General features: G+C 43.6%; 1 protein-coding gene across 1 annotated transcript in view; it reads left to right on the forward strand.

Moving 5' to 3' along the window:
• Positions 1 to 11,265: 11,265 nt before the first annotated feature.
• Positions 11,266 to 17,268, forward strand: part of LOC137543660 (proton-coupled zinc antiporter SLC30A2-like) — a gene marked incomplete at its 5' end in the record, with an annotated part of 46,428 nt that continues 40,425 nt past the window's right edge. The window contains 3 exons of the mRNA XM_068264786.1: positions 11,266 to 11,471; positions 11,545 to 11,691; positions 12,799 to 12,952. Of these exons, the coding sequence (XP_068120887.1) occupies positions 11,266 to 11,471; positions 11,545 to 11,691; positions 12,799 to 12,952 (507 nt within the window). The remainder of the gene's footprint in view (positions 11,472 to 11,544; positions 11,692 to 12,798; positions 12,953 to 17,268) is intronic.

A 17,268-nucleotide genomic window follows, 5' to 3' on the forward strand; every position in this document is an offset into this window, starting at 1 on the left:
CACCATTGTCTGTATTATTTCCAGGTCTGTATTTGTATATTGGTATATTGGTATTTGTGTATTGGTGTACACCATTGTCTGTATTATTTCCAGGTCTGTATTTGTATATTGGTATATTGGTATTTGTGTATTGGTGTACACCATTGTCTGTATTATTTCCAGGTCTGTATTTGTATATTGGTATATTGGTATTTGTGTATTGGTGTACACCATTGTCTGTATTATTTCCAGGTCTGTATTTGTATATTGGTATATTGGTATTTGTGTATTGGTGTACACCATTGTCTGTATTATTTCCAGGTCTGTATTTGTATATTGGTATATTGGTATTTGTGTATTGGTGTACACCATTGTCTGTATTATTTCCAGGTCTGTATTTGTATATTGGTATATTGGTATTTGTGTATTGGTGTACACCATTGTCTGTATTATTTCCAGGTCTGTATTTGTATATTGGTATATTGGTATTTGTGTATTGGTGTACACCATTGTCTGTATTATTTCCAGGTCTGTATTTGTATATTGGTATATTGGTATTTGTGTATTGGTGTACACCATTGTCTGTATTATTTCCAGGTCTGTATTTGTATATTGGTATATTGGTATTTGTGTATTGGTGTACACCATTGTCTGTATTATTTCCAGGTCTGTATTTGTATATTGGTATATTGGTATTTGTGTATTGGTGTACACCATTGTCTGTATTATTTCCAGGTCTGTATTTGTATATTGGTATATGGTATTTGTGTATTGGTGTACACCATTGTCTGTATTATTTCCAGGTCTGTATTTGTATATTGGTATATTGGTATTTGTGTATTGGTGTACACCATTGTCTGTATTATTTCCAGGTCTGTATTTGTATATTGGTATATTGGTATTTGTGTATTGGTGTACACCATTGTCTGTATTATTTCCAGGTCTGTATTTGTATATTGGTATATTGGTATTTGTATATTGGTGTACACCATTGTCTGTATTATTTCCAGGTCTGTATTTGTATATTGGTATATTGGTATTTGTGTATTGGTGTACACCATTGTCTGTATTATTTCCAGGTCTGTATTTGTATATTGGTATATTGGTATTTGTATATTGGTGTACACCATTGTCTGTATTATTTCCAGGTCTGTATTTGTATATTGGTATATTGGTATTTGTATATTGGTGTACACCATTGTCTGTATTATTTCCAGGTCTGTATTTGTATATTGGTATATTGGTATTTGTATATTGGTGTACACCATTGTCTGTATTATTTCCAGGTCTGTATTTGTATATTGGTATATTGGTATTTGTATATTGGTGTACACCATTGTCTGTATTATTTCCAGGTCTGTATTTGTATATTGGTATATTGGTATTTGTATATTGGTGTACACCATTGTCTGTATTATTTCCAGGTCTGTATTTGTATATTGGTATATTGGTATTTGTATATTGGTGTACACCATTGTCTGTATTATTTCCAGGTCTGTATTTGTATATTGGTATATTGGTATTTGTATATTGGTGTACACCATTGTCTGTATTATTTCCAGGTCTGTATTTGTATATTGGTATATTGGTATTTGTATATTGGTGTACACCATTGTCTGTATTATTTCCAGGTCTGTATTTGTATATTGGTATATTGGTATTTGTATATTGGTGTACACCATTGTCTGTATTATTTCCAGGTCTGTATTTGTATATTGGTATATTGGTATTTGTATATTGGTGTACACCATTGTCTGTATTATTTCCAGGTCTGTATTTGTATATTGGTATATTGGTATTTGTGTATTGGTGTACACCATTGTCTGTATTATTTCCAGGTCTGTATTTGTATATTGGTATATTGGTATTTGTATATTGGTGTACACCATTGTCTGTATTATTTCCAGGTCTGTATTTGTATATTGGTATATTGGTATTTGTGTATTGGTGTACACCATTGTCTGTATTATTTCCAGGTCTGTATTTGTATATTGGTATATTGGTATTTGTATATTGGTGTACACCATTGTCTGTATTATTTCCAGGTCTGTATTTGTATATTGGTATATTGGTATTTGTGTATTGGTGTACACCATTGTCTGTATTATTTCCAGGTCTGTATTTGTATATTGGTATATTGGTATTTGTGTATTGGTGTACACCATTGTCTGTATTATTTCCAGGTCTGTATTTGTATATTGGTATATTGGTATTTGTGTATTGGTGTACACCATTGTCTGTATTATTTCCAGGTCTGTATTTGTATATTGGTATATTGGTATTTGTGTATTGGTGTACACCATTGTCTGTATTATTTCCAGGTCTGTATTTGTATATTGGTATATTGGTATTTGTGTATTGGTGTACACCATTGTCTGTATTATTTCCAGGTCTGTATTTGTATATTGGTATATTGGTATTTGTGTATTGGTGTACACCATTGTCTGTATTATTTCCAGGTCTGTATTTGTATATTGGTATATTGGTATTTGTGTATTGGTGTACACCATTGTCTGTATTATTTCCAGGTCTGTATTTGTATATTGGTATATTGGTATTTGTGTATTGGTGTACACCATTGTCTGTATTATTTCCAGGTCTGTATTTGTATATTGGTATATTGGTATTTGTGTATTGGTGTACACCATTGTCTGTATTATTTCCAGGTCTGTATTTGTATATTGGTATATTGGTATTTGTGTATTGGTGTACACCATTGTCTGTATTATTTCCAGGTCTGTATTTGTATATTGGTATATTGGTATTTGTGTATTGGTGTACACCATTGTCTGTATTATTTCCAGGTCTGTATTTGTATATTGGTATATTGGTATTTGTGTATTGGTGTACACCATTGTCTGTATTATTTCCAGGTCTGTATTTGTATATTGGTATATTGGTATTTGTGTATTGGTGTACACCATTGTCTGTATTATTTCCAGGTCTGTATTTGTATATTGGTATATTGGTATTTGTGTATTGGTGTACACCATTGTCTGTATTATTTCCAGGTCTGTATTTGTATATTGGTATATTGGTATTTGTGTATTGGTGTACACCATTGTCTGTATTATTTCCAGGTCTGTATTTGTATATTGGTATATTGGTATTTGTATATTGGTGTACACCATTGTCTGTATTATTTCCAGGTCTGTATTTGTATATTGGTATATTGGTATTTGTATATTGGTGTACACCATTGTCTGTATTATTTCCAGGTCTGTATTTGTATATTGGTATATTGGTATTTGTATATTGGTGTACACCATTGTCTGTATTATTTCCAGGTCTGTATTTGTATATTGGTATATTGGTATTTGTATATTGGTGTACACCATTGTCTGTATTATTTCCAGGTCTGTATTTGTATATTGGTATATTGGTATTTGTATATTGGTGTACACCATTGTCTGTATTATTTCCAGGTCTGTATTTGTATATTGGTATATTGGTATTTGTATATTGGTGTACACCATTGTCTGTATTATTTCCAGGTCTGTATTTGTATATTGGTATATTGGTATTTGTATATTGGTGTACACCATTGTCTGTATTATTTCCAGGTCTGTATTTGTATATTGGTATATTGGTATTTGTATATTGTGTACACCATTGTCTGTATTATTTCCAGGTCTGTATTTGTATATTGGTATATTGGTATTTGTATATTGGTGTACACCATTGTCTGTATTATTTCCAGGTCTGTATTTGTATATTGGTATATTGGTATTTGTATATTGGTGTACACCATTGTCTGTATTATTTCCAGGTCTGTATTTGTATATTGGTATATTGGTATTTGTATATTGGTGTACACCATTGTCTGTATTATTTCCAGGTCTGTATTTGTATATTGGTATATTGGTATTTGTATATTGGTGTACACCATTGTCTGTATTATTTCCAGGTCTGTATTTGTATATTGGTATATTGGTATTTGTATATTGGTGTACACCATTGTCTGTATTATTTCCAGGTCTGTATTTGTATATTGGTATATTGGTATTTGTATATTGGTGTACACCATTGTCTGTATTATTTCCAGGTCTGTATTTGTATATTGGTATATTGGTATTTGTGTATTGGTGTACACCATTGTCTGTATTATTTCCAGGTCTGTATTTGTATATTGGTATATTGGTATTTGTGTATTGGTGTACACCATTGTCTGTATTATTTCCAGGTCTGTATTTGTATATTGGTATATTGGTATTTGTGTTTGGTGTACACCATTGTCTGTATTATTTCCAGGTCTGTATTTGTATATTGGTATATTGGTATTTGTGTATTGGTGTACACCATTGTCTGTATTATTCCAGGTCTGTATTTGTATATTGGTATATTGGTATTTGTATATTGGTGTACACCATTGTCTGTATTATTTCCAGGTCTGTATTTGTATATTGGTATATTGGTATTTGTGTATTGGTGTACACCATTGTCTGTATTATTTCCAGGTCTGTATTTGTATATTGGTATATTGGTATTTGTGTATTGGTGTACACCATTGTCTGTATTATTTCCAGGTCTGTATTTGTATATTGGTATATTGGTATTTGTGTATTGGTGTATACCATTGTCTGTATTATTTCCAGGTCTGTATTTGTATATTGGTATATTGGTATTGTGTATTGGTGTACACCATTGTCTGTATTATTTCAGGTCTGTATTTGTATATTGGTATATTGGTATTTGTGTATTGGTGTACACCATTGTCTGTATTATTTCCAGGTCTGTATTTGTATATTGGTATTTGTATATTGGTGTACACCATTGTCTGTATTATTTCCAGGTCTGTATTTGTATATTGGTATATTGGTATTTGTGTATTGGTGTACACCATTGTCTGTATTATTTCCAGGTCTGTATTTGTATATTGGTATTTGTGTATTGGTGTACACCATTGTCTGTATTATTTCCAGGTCTGTATTTGTATATTGGTATATTGGTATTTGTATATTGGTGTACACCATTGTCTGTATTATTTCCAGGTCTGTATTTGTATATTGGTATATTGGTGTTTGTGTATTGGTGTACACCATTGTCTGTATTATTTCCAGGTCTGTATTTGTATATTGGTATATTGGTATTTGTATATTGGTGTACACCATTGTCTGTATTATTTCCAGGTCTGTATTTGTATATTGGTATATTGGTATTTGTATATTGGTGTACACCATTGTCTGTATTATTTCCAGGTCTGTATTTGTATATTGGTATATTGGTATTTGTGTATTGGTGTACACCATTGTCTGTATTATTTCCAGGTCTGTATTTGTATATTGGTATATTGGTATTTGTATATTGGTGTACACCATTGTCTGTATTATTTCCAGGTCTGTATTTGTGTATTGGTATATTGGTATTTGTATATTGGTGTACACCATTGTCTGTATTATTTCCAGGTCTGTATTTGTATATTGGTATATTGGTATTTGTGTATTGGTGTACACCATTGTCTGTATTATTTCCAGGTCTGTATTTGTATATTGGTATATTGGTATTTGTATATTGGTGTACACCATTGTCTGTATTATTTCCAGGTCTGTATTTGTATATTGGTATATTGGTATTTGTATATTGGTGTACACCATTGTCTGTATTATTTCCAGGTCTGTATTTGTATATTGGTATATTGGTATTTGTATATTGGTGTACACCATTGTCTGTATTATTTCCAGGTCTGTATTTGTATATTGGTATATTGGTATTTGTGTATTGGTGTACACCATTGTCTGTATTATTTCCAGGTCTGTATTTGTATATTGGTATATTGGTATTTGTATATTGGTGTACACCATTGTCTGTATTATTTCCAGGTCTGTATTTGTATATTGGTATATTGGTATTTGTATATTGGTGTACACCATTGTCTGTATTATTTCCAGGTCTGTATTTGTATATTGGTATATTGGTATTTGTATATTGGTGTACACCATTGTCTGTATTATTTCCAGGTCTCTATTTGTATATTGGTATATTGGTATTTGTATATTGGTGTACACCATTGTCTGTATTATTTCCAGGTCTGTATTTGTATATTGGTATATTGGTATTTGTGTATTGGTGTACACCATTGTCTGTATTATTTCCAGGTCTGTATTTGTATATTGGTATATTGGTATTTGTATATTGGTGTACACCATTGTCTGTATTATTTCCAGGTCTCTATTTGTATATTGGTATATTGGTATTTGTATATTGGTGTACACCATTGTCTGTATTATTTCCAGGTCTGTATTTGTATATTGGTATATTGGTATTTGTGTATTGGTGTACACCATTGTCTGTATTATTTCCAGGTCTGTATTTGTATATTGGTATATTGGTATTTGTGTATTGGTGTACACCATTGTCTGTATTATGTCCAGGTCTGTATTTGTATATTGGTATATTGGTATTTGTATATTGGTGTACACCATTGTCTGTATTATTTCCAGGTCTGTATTTGTATATTGGTATATTGGTATTTGTATATTGGTGTACACCATTGTCTGTATTATTTCCAGGTCTGTATTTGTATATTGGTATATTGGTATTTGTGTATTGGTGTACACCATTGTCTGTATTATGTCCAGGTCTGTATTTGTATATTGGTATATTGGTATTTGTATATTGGTGTACACCATTGTCTGTATTATTTCCAGGTCTGTATTTGTATATTGGTATATTGGTATTTGTATATTGGTGTACACCATTGTCTGTATTATTTTGTACTCATGTTTGTGTCTTGCTCTGTACAGCGCCATGGCATATGTTGATGCTGCTTTATAAATCAGTAGTAAGAATGGTTTGGCAGGTGAGCTGTGTGCGCTGCAGAGATAGGAGGCTGGTGGGAGGGGGTCTTACATCACTTGTGACTGAGCGCGGACCCCCTTGTCAGTATTGCAATGATTTTGTCATCAGTCCCCGCAGCTGGCATTGTGATTGGACGCCCCCCCCCCCCCCCCCCTATCCCGCCATGTCCCCTCTGCCTCCCTCCCGGGGATTTGCTGTAATAAAGTCCATTATAGGTCTGTCAGGCAGTTGATGAAGGATAATTATTAGTGAGGAGATGATTAGAGGCGGATCTCATTCCACGCCTGGCCACCTCTCTCCACTGATTAATGACGCGTGTTTCCATTGTCCCTGCAGAGCTGACAATCGCTGTGCTCCCCTCCCCCTCCTCAGACCACACAGAGGACAATCACCAAACATGGACTCTTCATTTACCCACATCAGCCGACCCCGAATGTATTTCACAGAGCTTTACTGATAGATGTGGAAAATGTAGAGCTGGGAACTCAGGGGCACAGAGATCTCATCACCAGAGCCCTGAGAGATAGGAGAATCCAGCAGGGGGATGAGCCTCTGGTAATGGGTGCAGCAGGTGTGCAGAGCTGGGAACTCAGGTGCACAGAGATCTCACCACCAGAGCCCTGAGAGATAGAAGAATCCAGCAGGGGGAGGAGCCTCTGGTAATGGGTGCAGCAGGTGTGCAGAGCTGGGAACTCAGGTGCACAGAGATCTCACCACCAGAGCCCCTGAGAGATAGAAGAATCCAGCAGGGGGAGGAGCCTCTGGTAATGGGTGCAGCAGGTGTGCAGAGCTGGGAACTCAGGTGCACAGAGATCTCACCACCAGAGCCCCTGAGATATAGAAGAATCCAGCAGGGGGAGGGGCCTCTGGTAATGGGTGCAGCAGGTGTGCAGAGCTGGGAACTCAGGTGCACAGAGATCTCACCACCAGATCCCTGAGAGATAGAAGAATCCAGCAGGGGGAGGAGCCTCTGGTAATGGGTGCAGCAGGTGTGCAGAGCTGGAAACTCAGGTGCACAGAGATCTCACCACCAGATCCCTGAGAGATAGAAGAATCCAGCAGGGGGAGGAGCCTCTGGTAATGGGTGCAGCAGGTGGGCAGAGCTGGGAACTCAGGTGCACAGAGATCTCACCACCAGATCCCCTGAGAGATAGAAGAATCCAGCAGGGGTGGAGCCTCTGGTAATGGGTGCAGCAGATGTGCAGAGCTGGGAACTCAGGTGCACAGAGATCTCACCACCAGATCCCTGAGAGATAGGAGAATCCAGCAGGGGGGAGGAGCCTCTGGTAATGGGTGCAGCAGGTGTGCAGAGCTGGGAACTCAGGTGCACAGAGATCTCACCACCAGAGCCCCTGAGAGATAGAAGAATCCAGCAGGGGGAGGAGCCTCTGGTAATGGGAGCAGCAGGTGTGCAGAGCTGGGAACTCAGGTGCACAGAGATCTCACCACCAGAACCCTGAGAGATAGAGGAATCCAGCAGGGGGAGGAGCGTCTGGTAATGGGTGCAGCAGGTGTGCAGAGCTGGGAACTCAGGTGCACAGAGATCTCACCACCAGAGTCCCTGAGAAATAGAAGAATCCAGCAGGGGGAGGAGCCTCTGGTAATGGGAGCAGCAGGTGGGCAGAGCTGGGAACTCAGGTGTACAGAGATCTCACCACTAGATCCCTGAGAGATAGAAGAATCCAGCAGGGGGAGGAGCCTCTGGTAATGGGGGCAGCAGGTGTGCAGAGCTGGGAACTCAGGTGCACAGAGATCTCACCACCACATCCCTGAGATATAGAAGAATCCAGCAGGGGGAGGAGCCTCTGGTAATGGGTGTAGCAGGTGTGCAGAGCTAGGAACTCAGGTGCACAGAGATCTCACCACCAGATCTGCTGAGAGATAGAAGAATCCAGCAGGGGAGGAGCCTCTGGTAATAAGTGCAGCAGGTGTGCAGAGCTGGGAACTCAGGTGCACAGAGATCTCACCCCCAGATCCCCTGAGAGATAGAAGAATCCAGCAGGGGGAGGAGCCTCTGGTAATGGGAGCAGCAGGGGGGCAGAGCTGGGAACTCAGGTGCACAGAGATCTCACCACCAGAGCCCTGAGAGATAGAAGAATCCAGCAGGGGGAGGAGCCTCTGGTAATGGGTGCAGCAGGGGTGCAGAGCTGGGAACTCAGGTGTACAGAGATCTCACCACCAGAGCCCCTGAGAGATAGGAGAATCCAGCAGGGGGAGGGGAGCCTCTGCTAATGGGTGCAGCAGGTGGGCAGAGCTGGGAACTCAGGTGTACAGAGATCTCACCACCAGAGCCCCTCAGAGATAAGGGAATCCAGCAGGGGGGGGAGCCTCTGGTAATGGGAGCAGCAGGTGTGCAGAGCTGGGAACTCAGGTGCACAGAGATCTCACCACCAGAGCCCTGAGAGATAGAAGAATCCAGCAGGGGGAGGAGCCTCTGGTAATGGGTGCAGCAGGTGGGCTGAGCTGGGTACTCAGGTGCACAGAGATCTCACCACCAGATCCCTGAGAGATAGAGGAATCCAGCAGGGGGAGGAGCCTCTGGTAATGGGAGCAGCAGGTGTGCAGAGCTGGGAACTCAGGTGCACAGAGATCTCACCACCAGAGCCCTGAGAGATAGAAGAATCCAGCAGGGGGAGGAGCCTCTGGTAATGGGTGCAGCAGGGGTGCAGAGCTGGGAACTCAGGTGTACAGAGATCTCACCACCAGAGCCCCTGAGAGATAGGAGAATCCAGCAGGGGGAGGAGCCTCTGGTAATGGGTGCAGCAGGTGTGCAGAGCTAGGAACTCAGGTGCACAGAGATCTCACCACCAGAGCCCCTCAGAGATAGAAGAATCCAGCAGGGGAAGGAGCCTCTGGTAATGGGTGCAGCAGGTGTGCAGAGCTGGGAACTCAGGTGCACAGAGATCTCACCACCAGATCCCTTACAGATAGGAATCCAGCAGGGGGAGGAGCCTCTGGTAATGGGTGCAGCAGGTGTGCAGAGCTGGGAACTCAGGTGCACAGAGATCTCACCACCAGAGCCCCTCAGAGATAGAAGAATCCAGCAGGGGAAGGAGCCTCTGGTAATGGGTGCAGCAGGTGTGCAGAGCTAGGAACTCAGGTGCACAGAGATCTCACCACCAGAGCCCCTCAGAGATAAGGGAATCCAGCAGGGGAAGGGGAGCCTCTGCTAATGGGTGCAGCAGGTGTGCAGAGCTGGGAACTTAGGTGCACAGAGATCTCACCACCAGAGCCCCTGAGAGATAGGAGAATCCAGCAGGGGAGGAGCCTCTGGTAATGGGAGCAGCAGGTGGGCAGAGCTGGGAACTCAGGTGCACAGAGATCTCACCACCAGAGCCCCTGAGAGATAGAAGAATCCAGCAGGGGGAGGAGCCTCTGGTAATGGGAGCAGCAGGTGTGCAGAGCAAATTAATGCAAATTACCGCATAATTTACCGCGTGTGGTAAAACATGACTAAAATCCCCCAGAATTGCTAAATGTTGTTACCACATGTGGTAATTTGCTTAAGAACTCTTCCACAATTTAGGCCAAAGTGTCCATGGGAGCAGTCCAATGGCTGAGCAGGACGCTGTGAGGGGACATGTTTGGATGTAGTGGTGACGTGTGGAGGGTGAGCAGGAGTGTGTGAGGGGACATGTTTGGATGTAGTGGTGACGTGTGGAGGGTGAGCAGGAGTGTGTGAGGGGACATGTTTGGATGTAGTGGTGACGTGTGGATGGTGAGCAGGTAGCTGTGATGGGACATGTTTGGATGTAGTGGTGACGTGTGGATGGTGAGCAGGTAGCTGTGATGGGACATGTTTGGATGTAGTGGTGACGTGTGGAGGATGAGCAGGAGTGTGTGAGGGGACATGTTTGGATGTAGTGGTGACGTGTGGAGGGTGAGCAGGAGTGTGTGAGGGGACATGTTTGGATGTAGTGGTGACGTGTGGAGGATGAGCAGGACGCTGTGAGGGGACATGTTTGGATGTAGTGGTGACGTGTGGAGGGTGAGCAGGAGTGTGTGATCGGACATGTTTAGATGTAGTGGTGACGTGTGGATGGTGAGCAGGAAGCTGTGATGGGACATGTTTGGATGTAGTGGTGACGTGTGGATGGTGAGCAGGAGTGTGTGAGGGGACATGTTTGGATGTAGTGGTGACGTGTGGAGGGTGAGCAGGAGTGTGTGAGGGGACATGTTTGGATGTAGTGGTGACGTGTGGAGGGTGAGCAGGAGTGTGTGATGGGACATGTTTGGATGTAGTGGTGAGGTGTGGATGGTAAGCAGGTAGCTGTGAGGGGACATGTTTGGATGTAGTGGTGACGTGTGGATGGTAAGCAGGAAGCTGTGATGGGAAATGTTTGGATGTAGTGGTGACGTGTGGATGGTGAGCAGGAAGCTGTGAGGGGACATATTTGGATGTAGTGGTGAGGTGTGGATGGTGAGCAGGAAGCTGTGAGGGACATGTTTGGATGTATTGATGACTGATCCTCTCCTTCCTCTCCTCAGGTTCTTCTCGGGAAGCAAGGACCTCTTCCCAGGCTTCCCCCTCCCCAATGGTGCCTCAGAGGTGTCTGTGGAGCTGGAGAGGCCGGTGTCGCAGCACTGCCATGGCCAGACGTTTCCCTCAGACAACCAGCACAAGCTCCAGGCCCGGAGGAAGCTCTACTTCGCTTGCATTATCTGCTTCATCTTCATGATTGGCGAGGTGGCAGGTGAGCAGATCTCTGACTTCTATCTATAGGTGAGGAACCTGGTCCATCCTGTGACCCTTCTGTCTTCTTCCAGGGGGCTACCTTGCCCACAGCTTGGCCATCATGACGGATGCGGCCCATCTCCTCACTGACCTGGGCAGTATGTGTGTCAGTATCTTCTCCTTGTGGATGTCCACAAGGCCTCCAACCAAGAACATGACCTTTGGCTGGCATCGCTCTGGTGAGTGGAGAATGATGGGGTTCACTGATGGTTCAGGCTGGGGCACTTGTACTTCACCAGTGTCGGGGAGACCATGTATCTCCACCTTGGCCGGATACCAGAACATGAGTCTTAGGCCAGAGTGCACTTTCTTGGGGTGTAGGGTGGCCAAATTTCCAATTAAAAATAATTAGGGCTTCCAGGACAGATAGGGTTCTGTCTTCCAGGAGGGGTGGGGCTATGTCTTCTAGGAAGGCTGGGGGGTTGTCTTTCAGGATGAGTGGGCCTCTGTCATCTAGGAATGGTGTGGTTTGTCTTCCAGGAAGGGTGGGGCTCTGTCTTTTGGGAGTGATGGGGTTCTGCCTTCCATGAGGGGTGGGGCTCTTTCTGGCTGGGGGGTTCTGTCTTCCAGGAGGGGTGGGGCTATGTCTTCTAGGAAGGCTGGGGGGTTGTCTTTCAGGATGAGTGGGCCTCTGTCATCTAGGAATGGTGTGGTTTGTCTTCCAGGAAGGGTGGGCCTCAGTCTTTTGGGAGTGGTGGGGTTCTGCCTTCCATGAGGGGTGGGGCTATGTCTTCCAGGAAGAGTGAGGGGTCTGTCTTTCAGGATGAGTGGGCCTCTGTCATCTAGAAATGGTGGGGGTCTGTCTTCCAGGACGGGTGGGCCTCTGTCTTTCGGGAGGGGTGGGGCTATATCTTCCCAGGAGGGGTTGGGCTCTGTCTTCCAGGAGAGGTGGGGCTCTGTCTTCCAGGATGGGTAGGGCTACATCTTCCAGGAGGGGTGGGCAGGCCCCCTCACAGGAGCCTATAGGCACAGATTTCCTGGCACCTTAGACCTCACCCATCATGAACTTGCAAACAACCGCTGAACTACACCTTTCCATCTTCAGGCGCCTGTTGGCACGCGCCTACAGTGCCTTAGGGTAAATCTGGCCCTGGGGGTGGGGCTCTGTCTTTCAGAAAGGGGTGGGGGTGTCTTTCAGGAGGGGTGGGGCTCTGTCTTCCAGGAGAGGCGGGTCATTGTAACATCTCCATATTTTTTGCATTAGAATTCTTATGCTTTACAGGTGAGCTGTGTGTGGATTTGTGTCACTGATCACATGACTCATCACATGACACTTCTCTCTGCAGAGATTCTGGGGGCGCTGGCGTCTGTCCTCTCCATCTGGATAGTGACCGGGGTGCTGGTGTACCTGGCCTTCGCCCGCATCATCAACAATGACTACGACATAGACGGGCACGTCATGCTGATCACCTCCGGCTGTGCCGTGGTCGTCAACGTCATGTGAGTCCCGCCCCCCCCCACACACACACACACTATTATCAGGGTGTCCGGCTTGTCTGGTCAATGACTATAGGTCAGGCTGTATGCCCATATGACTGACCCAGAGCCCAACCCGTAACACCTGCGCATGCTCCTACTTGGCAAATACTACAACACCCTGCAGTAGATGTAGCATACAGACTGACAGATAGTAATCCACCAACAGAACCCCATAACTCTCGCAATGCAATGGGCACAGTATTCACAAGTAGATATGTATGTAGTCACCTGAAGCCTGGAGGATGAGACAATCCAGACGAATGAGTCAGATGACTGCAGAGATAAACGTTCCAAAAGGCAAGTCAGTCCAGATAATGCTTTCAGAGATAACGTAGTCTAAGCAAGCCAAGGTCAGTCCAGGCAGCGTTCATGCAAGTCTGTGTCCAAGCAGAGGTCAATTCAGGCAGATAGCAAGCGTAGTCCAGGTACAAGAGCAAGGTTGGCAGCAGGAAATCCAGTAGAGATAAGCGTAGTCAGGATACCAGGCAGTAGTTGGCAACAGGAATCAATCAGAGGATAAGCGTGGTCAGAATACAAGGCAGTAATCGGCAACAGCAATCAATCAGATAGTGAGTGCATACCCAGCAACAAGCCACAGCTAATGCTATCACGGGCGATGACTGGGGGCGCTCACTGAGTTTAAATACAAGAGCTTAACCAATCAACACAAAGCAGAATTAAAACTTAACCAATAGCTATTCAGCATGTCAGCTGATCAGCGGACACACAGGCACATGTGAACTACTGTTTACATCTGTGGAGCACCACTGGGAACGCGTACTCCGCTTATCCAATGGCGTCTGAGAGCCACCCTGCGCTCCAGTGACGTCAGCAGCTCGCCGCGGCCCGGAAATCCGAGCTGCAGCCCGAGTCTCAGCGTTCTGTCACCGCACACATGCTGAGGATCTTACAGTAGTGGACTCTGGACACTCCAACCTAGGTTTACCAGGAATATTCTCGTAAAACTCTTTCATTGCTAAATCAGCATGTACCTGTTTAGCAGGAACCCAAGATTAGGGATGGTCGCTGGATACCGCGGAATTAAGAATTCCGCAATTCCGGCCAGAATTTGGTGATTCCGTTCCGTTGTGACGGAGCGGAATTGCTATATCACTATGGCGGAATTTCCGCGAAAAAAATTGAAATTCCGCAGAATTTTACGGAATGCAAATTTTTTTTCCCACCAAACTAGTTTCTACCTAATAATAAGAATTTCTGCTCAACAGACTTCCTTATTTCCTCCCTTCCTCCCTCCTCCCGTCTCCTTCCTCCCTCCTCCCGTCTCCTTCCTCCCTCCTCCCGTCTCCTTCCTCCCTCCTCTCTTCTCCTCCGGAGGAGGGTCTTGTCTTCCAGGGAATTGTAGGATTTCAAAAGCCAGCTTACATACATTGGCCAGGAATCAAACCCAGGTCCAGTGCTTGGTAGGCAGCTCTCCTCACCGCTATACCACCACCAACACTACATGCTGAAGTACCATGAGCTTGCTTAGGGAATGAGCTTGCTTAGGGAATTGTAGGATGTCAAAAGCCAACTCACATACATTGGCCAGGAATCAAACCCAGGCCTACCACTTGGTAAGCAGCTATCCACACCATTATACCACCAACACTACTTCTGAAACTTCTTGGAACACACTTACTTCCTCCCTCCAAAAGACACATATACATCCCCATAAAATCATCTAACAGCAACTGCGTGCACAGTCTTTATGGTAGACAGTCACTGTGGCACAACTGGTTAGCGCGTTTGGCTGTTAACTGAAAGGTTGGTGGTTCAAGCCCACCCTGGCATGGTCAGGAACCGGCCCGCGGCATGCCTGCAGATACGGTTCCCGACTGCGGGTTTGACCAGATGAAGAGGGGTGCAGCCTTATTCAAGCTACAAACAAGGCTGGGACCCCTCAAACACTTCCCACTGCCACCACTAGCCGTTGCTAGACACGTTCACTCAGCTGTCGAGGGCTAAACACGCAATCTGCGTTTTCATATTTGGGTCAGCTTTGCGCTTTAGGCCGAATACGGGAACGCCACGCACGCACACACACAATTGCAATCTTACACTGTAGTGAAGCAAAACCACTAACAGTCGTTCTGAACGATATTGTTAGACTTCCCACTCGGCTGTCGAGCGCAGAAGTGCCCCATACACACAATGCAATTACAATCTCATACGGTAGTGTCGCTCAAGCATACAATTAGGCACGGACTTATGCACAGTTACACTGCAGTCTCCTCTAGGCTATGAGTGTTAGTTTAGTACAGCAGAAGTCAATCTTATTAAATAACAATTTAATATTCCAGAAAAAAAATGGAACAATGCAGAAAATACTATATACAAAAGATGTACAAAAAACAAAGTAAAAAAGTTACAAAGTAAAAGTTACAAGATACATACAAGACAAGTTGCCAAAAATAAAAATGGAATAAATGTAAAGTGAACTTTTACCATCGCAAATGTCCAACCGTGGAGAGACACGGATTTACCCATTTCCTCGGGATCATCTCTAGCAATGAGCTACTCTCGGGAGAAGATATTTTTTAGGTATCTGGCCCTGCTTTTTATACTGGGATATACGCCTGGAGGCTGCAACTTCCTTGGGAAGGGGAGGAACTAGTTTTAATTAACTTTCCAGACAATTCCCCTCTCCCCATCTCTAATTTCCACAGGTAAAAGTGTATTTTAGCACATACATGAAAAGACTTCCCTAGTCCAAGTTACAGGTGACAAACACATTGTTGACAGTACTTCCTAGCCTATCAAAGGTAAGGATACGGCTGCTATTGGCCTGATTAGCCATCTCCTAATTAGAGGCTGGGTAGACAGTCCCTAATTGCAGAGATTTCCCATCTCCCAATAGATGTAATTTACAGGATAATTTACAGGATAATTTACAGGATATAGTTTGCACCTCCACCAATAATTTAATTTCCTCACAATAAAATAGTGTTTAACACACATGTCAAACGTTTGGTGAGGAGGCTCTTCCTGGCTAGTCTAGAGTTCTTCACAATGCTTTAACAGCCTTTATCAACAGAAGTGTAAATGTTTCAGTTGTCAATGACTTCAAAGCTTCAACTCCAGATAAGGTGGAACAAAACCCTTCACTTCTGCCATTGTCTGATTAACCATGTCCTTGCTGGAGGCTAACACCCCAGCTCTATTCACTGAAGTCCGCTTTAGATGCAAATGTAGTACAGCCAGATGACAATCGCTTCAAAGCAGAATACACATGTAAGACATAGCAGACAAACAAGATGGCAGTTACCTCTAATATCATGACCATATATAAATAGTCGCCATGTCCTGCGTATTACTGTACATATCGTCATCACCACATATATCATCCATATCCTCACACATAGCCTTGCCTTTTGTGTTCAACAGTTGTCCGAAGAGAACCCCAGATAGCCATGTAGATTCATCTCTCTCTCTCTCTCTCTCTAGTAGGGATGGTCACCGATTTCCGCAGAATTGTATTTTCCGCAATTTTGGGCGGAAATTGGTCATTCCATTCCGTTTGGTCGGAATAGAATTGCTTTTTCAACCCGGCGGAATTCCGAAATTGCCTGTGAAATTCTGCCGGTATCCGTTGATGGTTTTAAGCTGAAAATTCAGTTCAATGGCATCAAGTCCTAGAGACAGAGAGAGAGATAGAGAGAGAGAGAGAGAGAGAGAGAGAGAGAGAGAGAGCTTATTTTTCTCTTGGGTATATCACAATGGTACATGCTAGGCTGGCTTCAGCATGTAGCATTGTAGTGTGTTGTGTTGGTGGTATAATGGTATAAAGCGGTAGGCCTGGGTTCGATTCCTGGCCAATGTATGTGAGTTGGCTTTTGACATCCTACAATTCCCTAAGAAAGCTTAATCCCTAAGCAAGCTCATGGTACTTCAGCATGTAGTGTTGGTGGTGGTATAGTGGTGAGGAGAGCTGCCTACCAAGCACTAGACCTGGGTTCGATTCCCGGCCAATGTATGTAAGCTGTATGTAAGCTGGCTTTTGAAATCCTACAATTCCCTGGAAGACAAGACCCTCCTCCTCTGGAGGAGGGAAGGGGGCAAGAAGGGAGGAAGAGAGAAAGGACTAAGGGAACAGCCAATAGGTTCTATGGGCTACCATTTAGCATAAAGAAGGTTCCATTTGCGATTAGTTTAATTTTTCCGCCGGAATCTGCAATTCCGCGGAATTTCGCAAAAATCCGGCGGAATTTTAAAAGCGACGGAATTAAGTGCTGGCGCAATCCGTGAATTCCGGCGGAACGGAATTTGCTCTTTCCGAT

The sequence above is a fragment of the Hyperolius riggenbachi genome, unplaced genomic scaffold (assembly GCF_040937935.1).
Source record: "Hyperolius riggenbachi isolate aHypRig1 unplaced genomic scaffold, aHypRig1.pri scaffold_143, whole genome shotgun sequence".
Taxonomy (NCBI): domain Eukaryota; kingdom Metazoa; phylum Chordata; class Amphibia; order Anura; family Hyperoliidae; genus Hyperolius; species Hyperolius riggenbachi.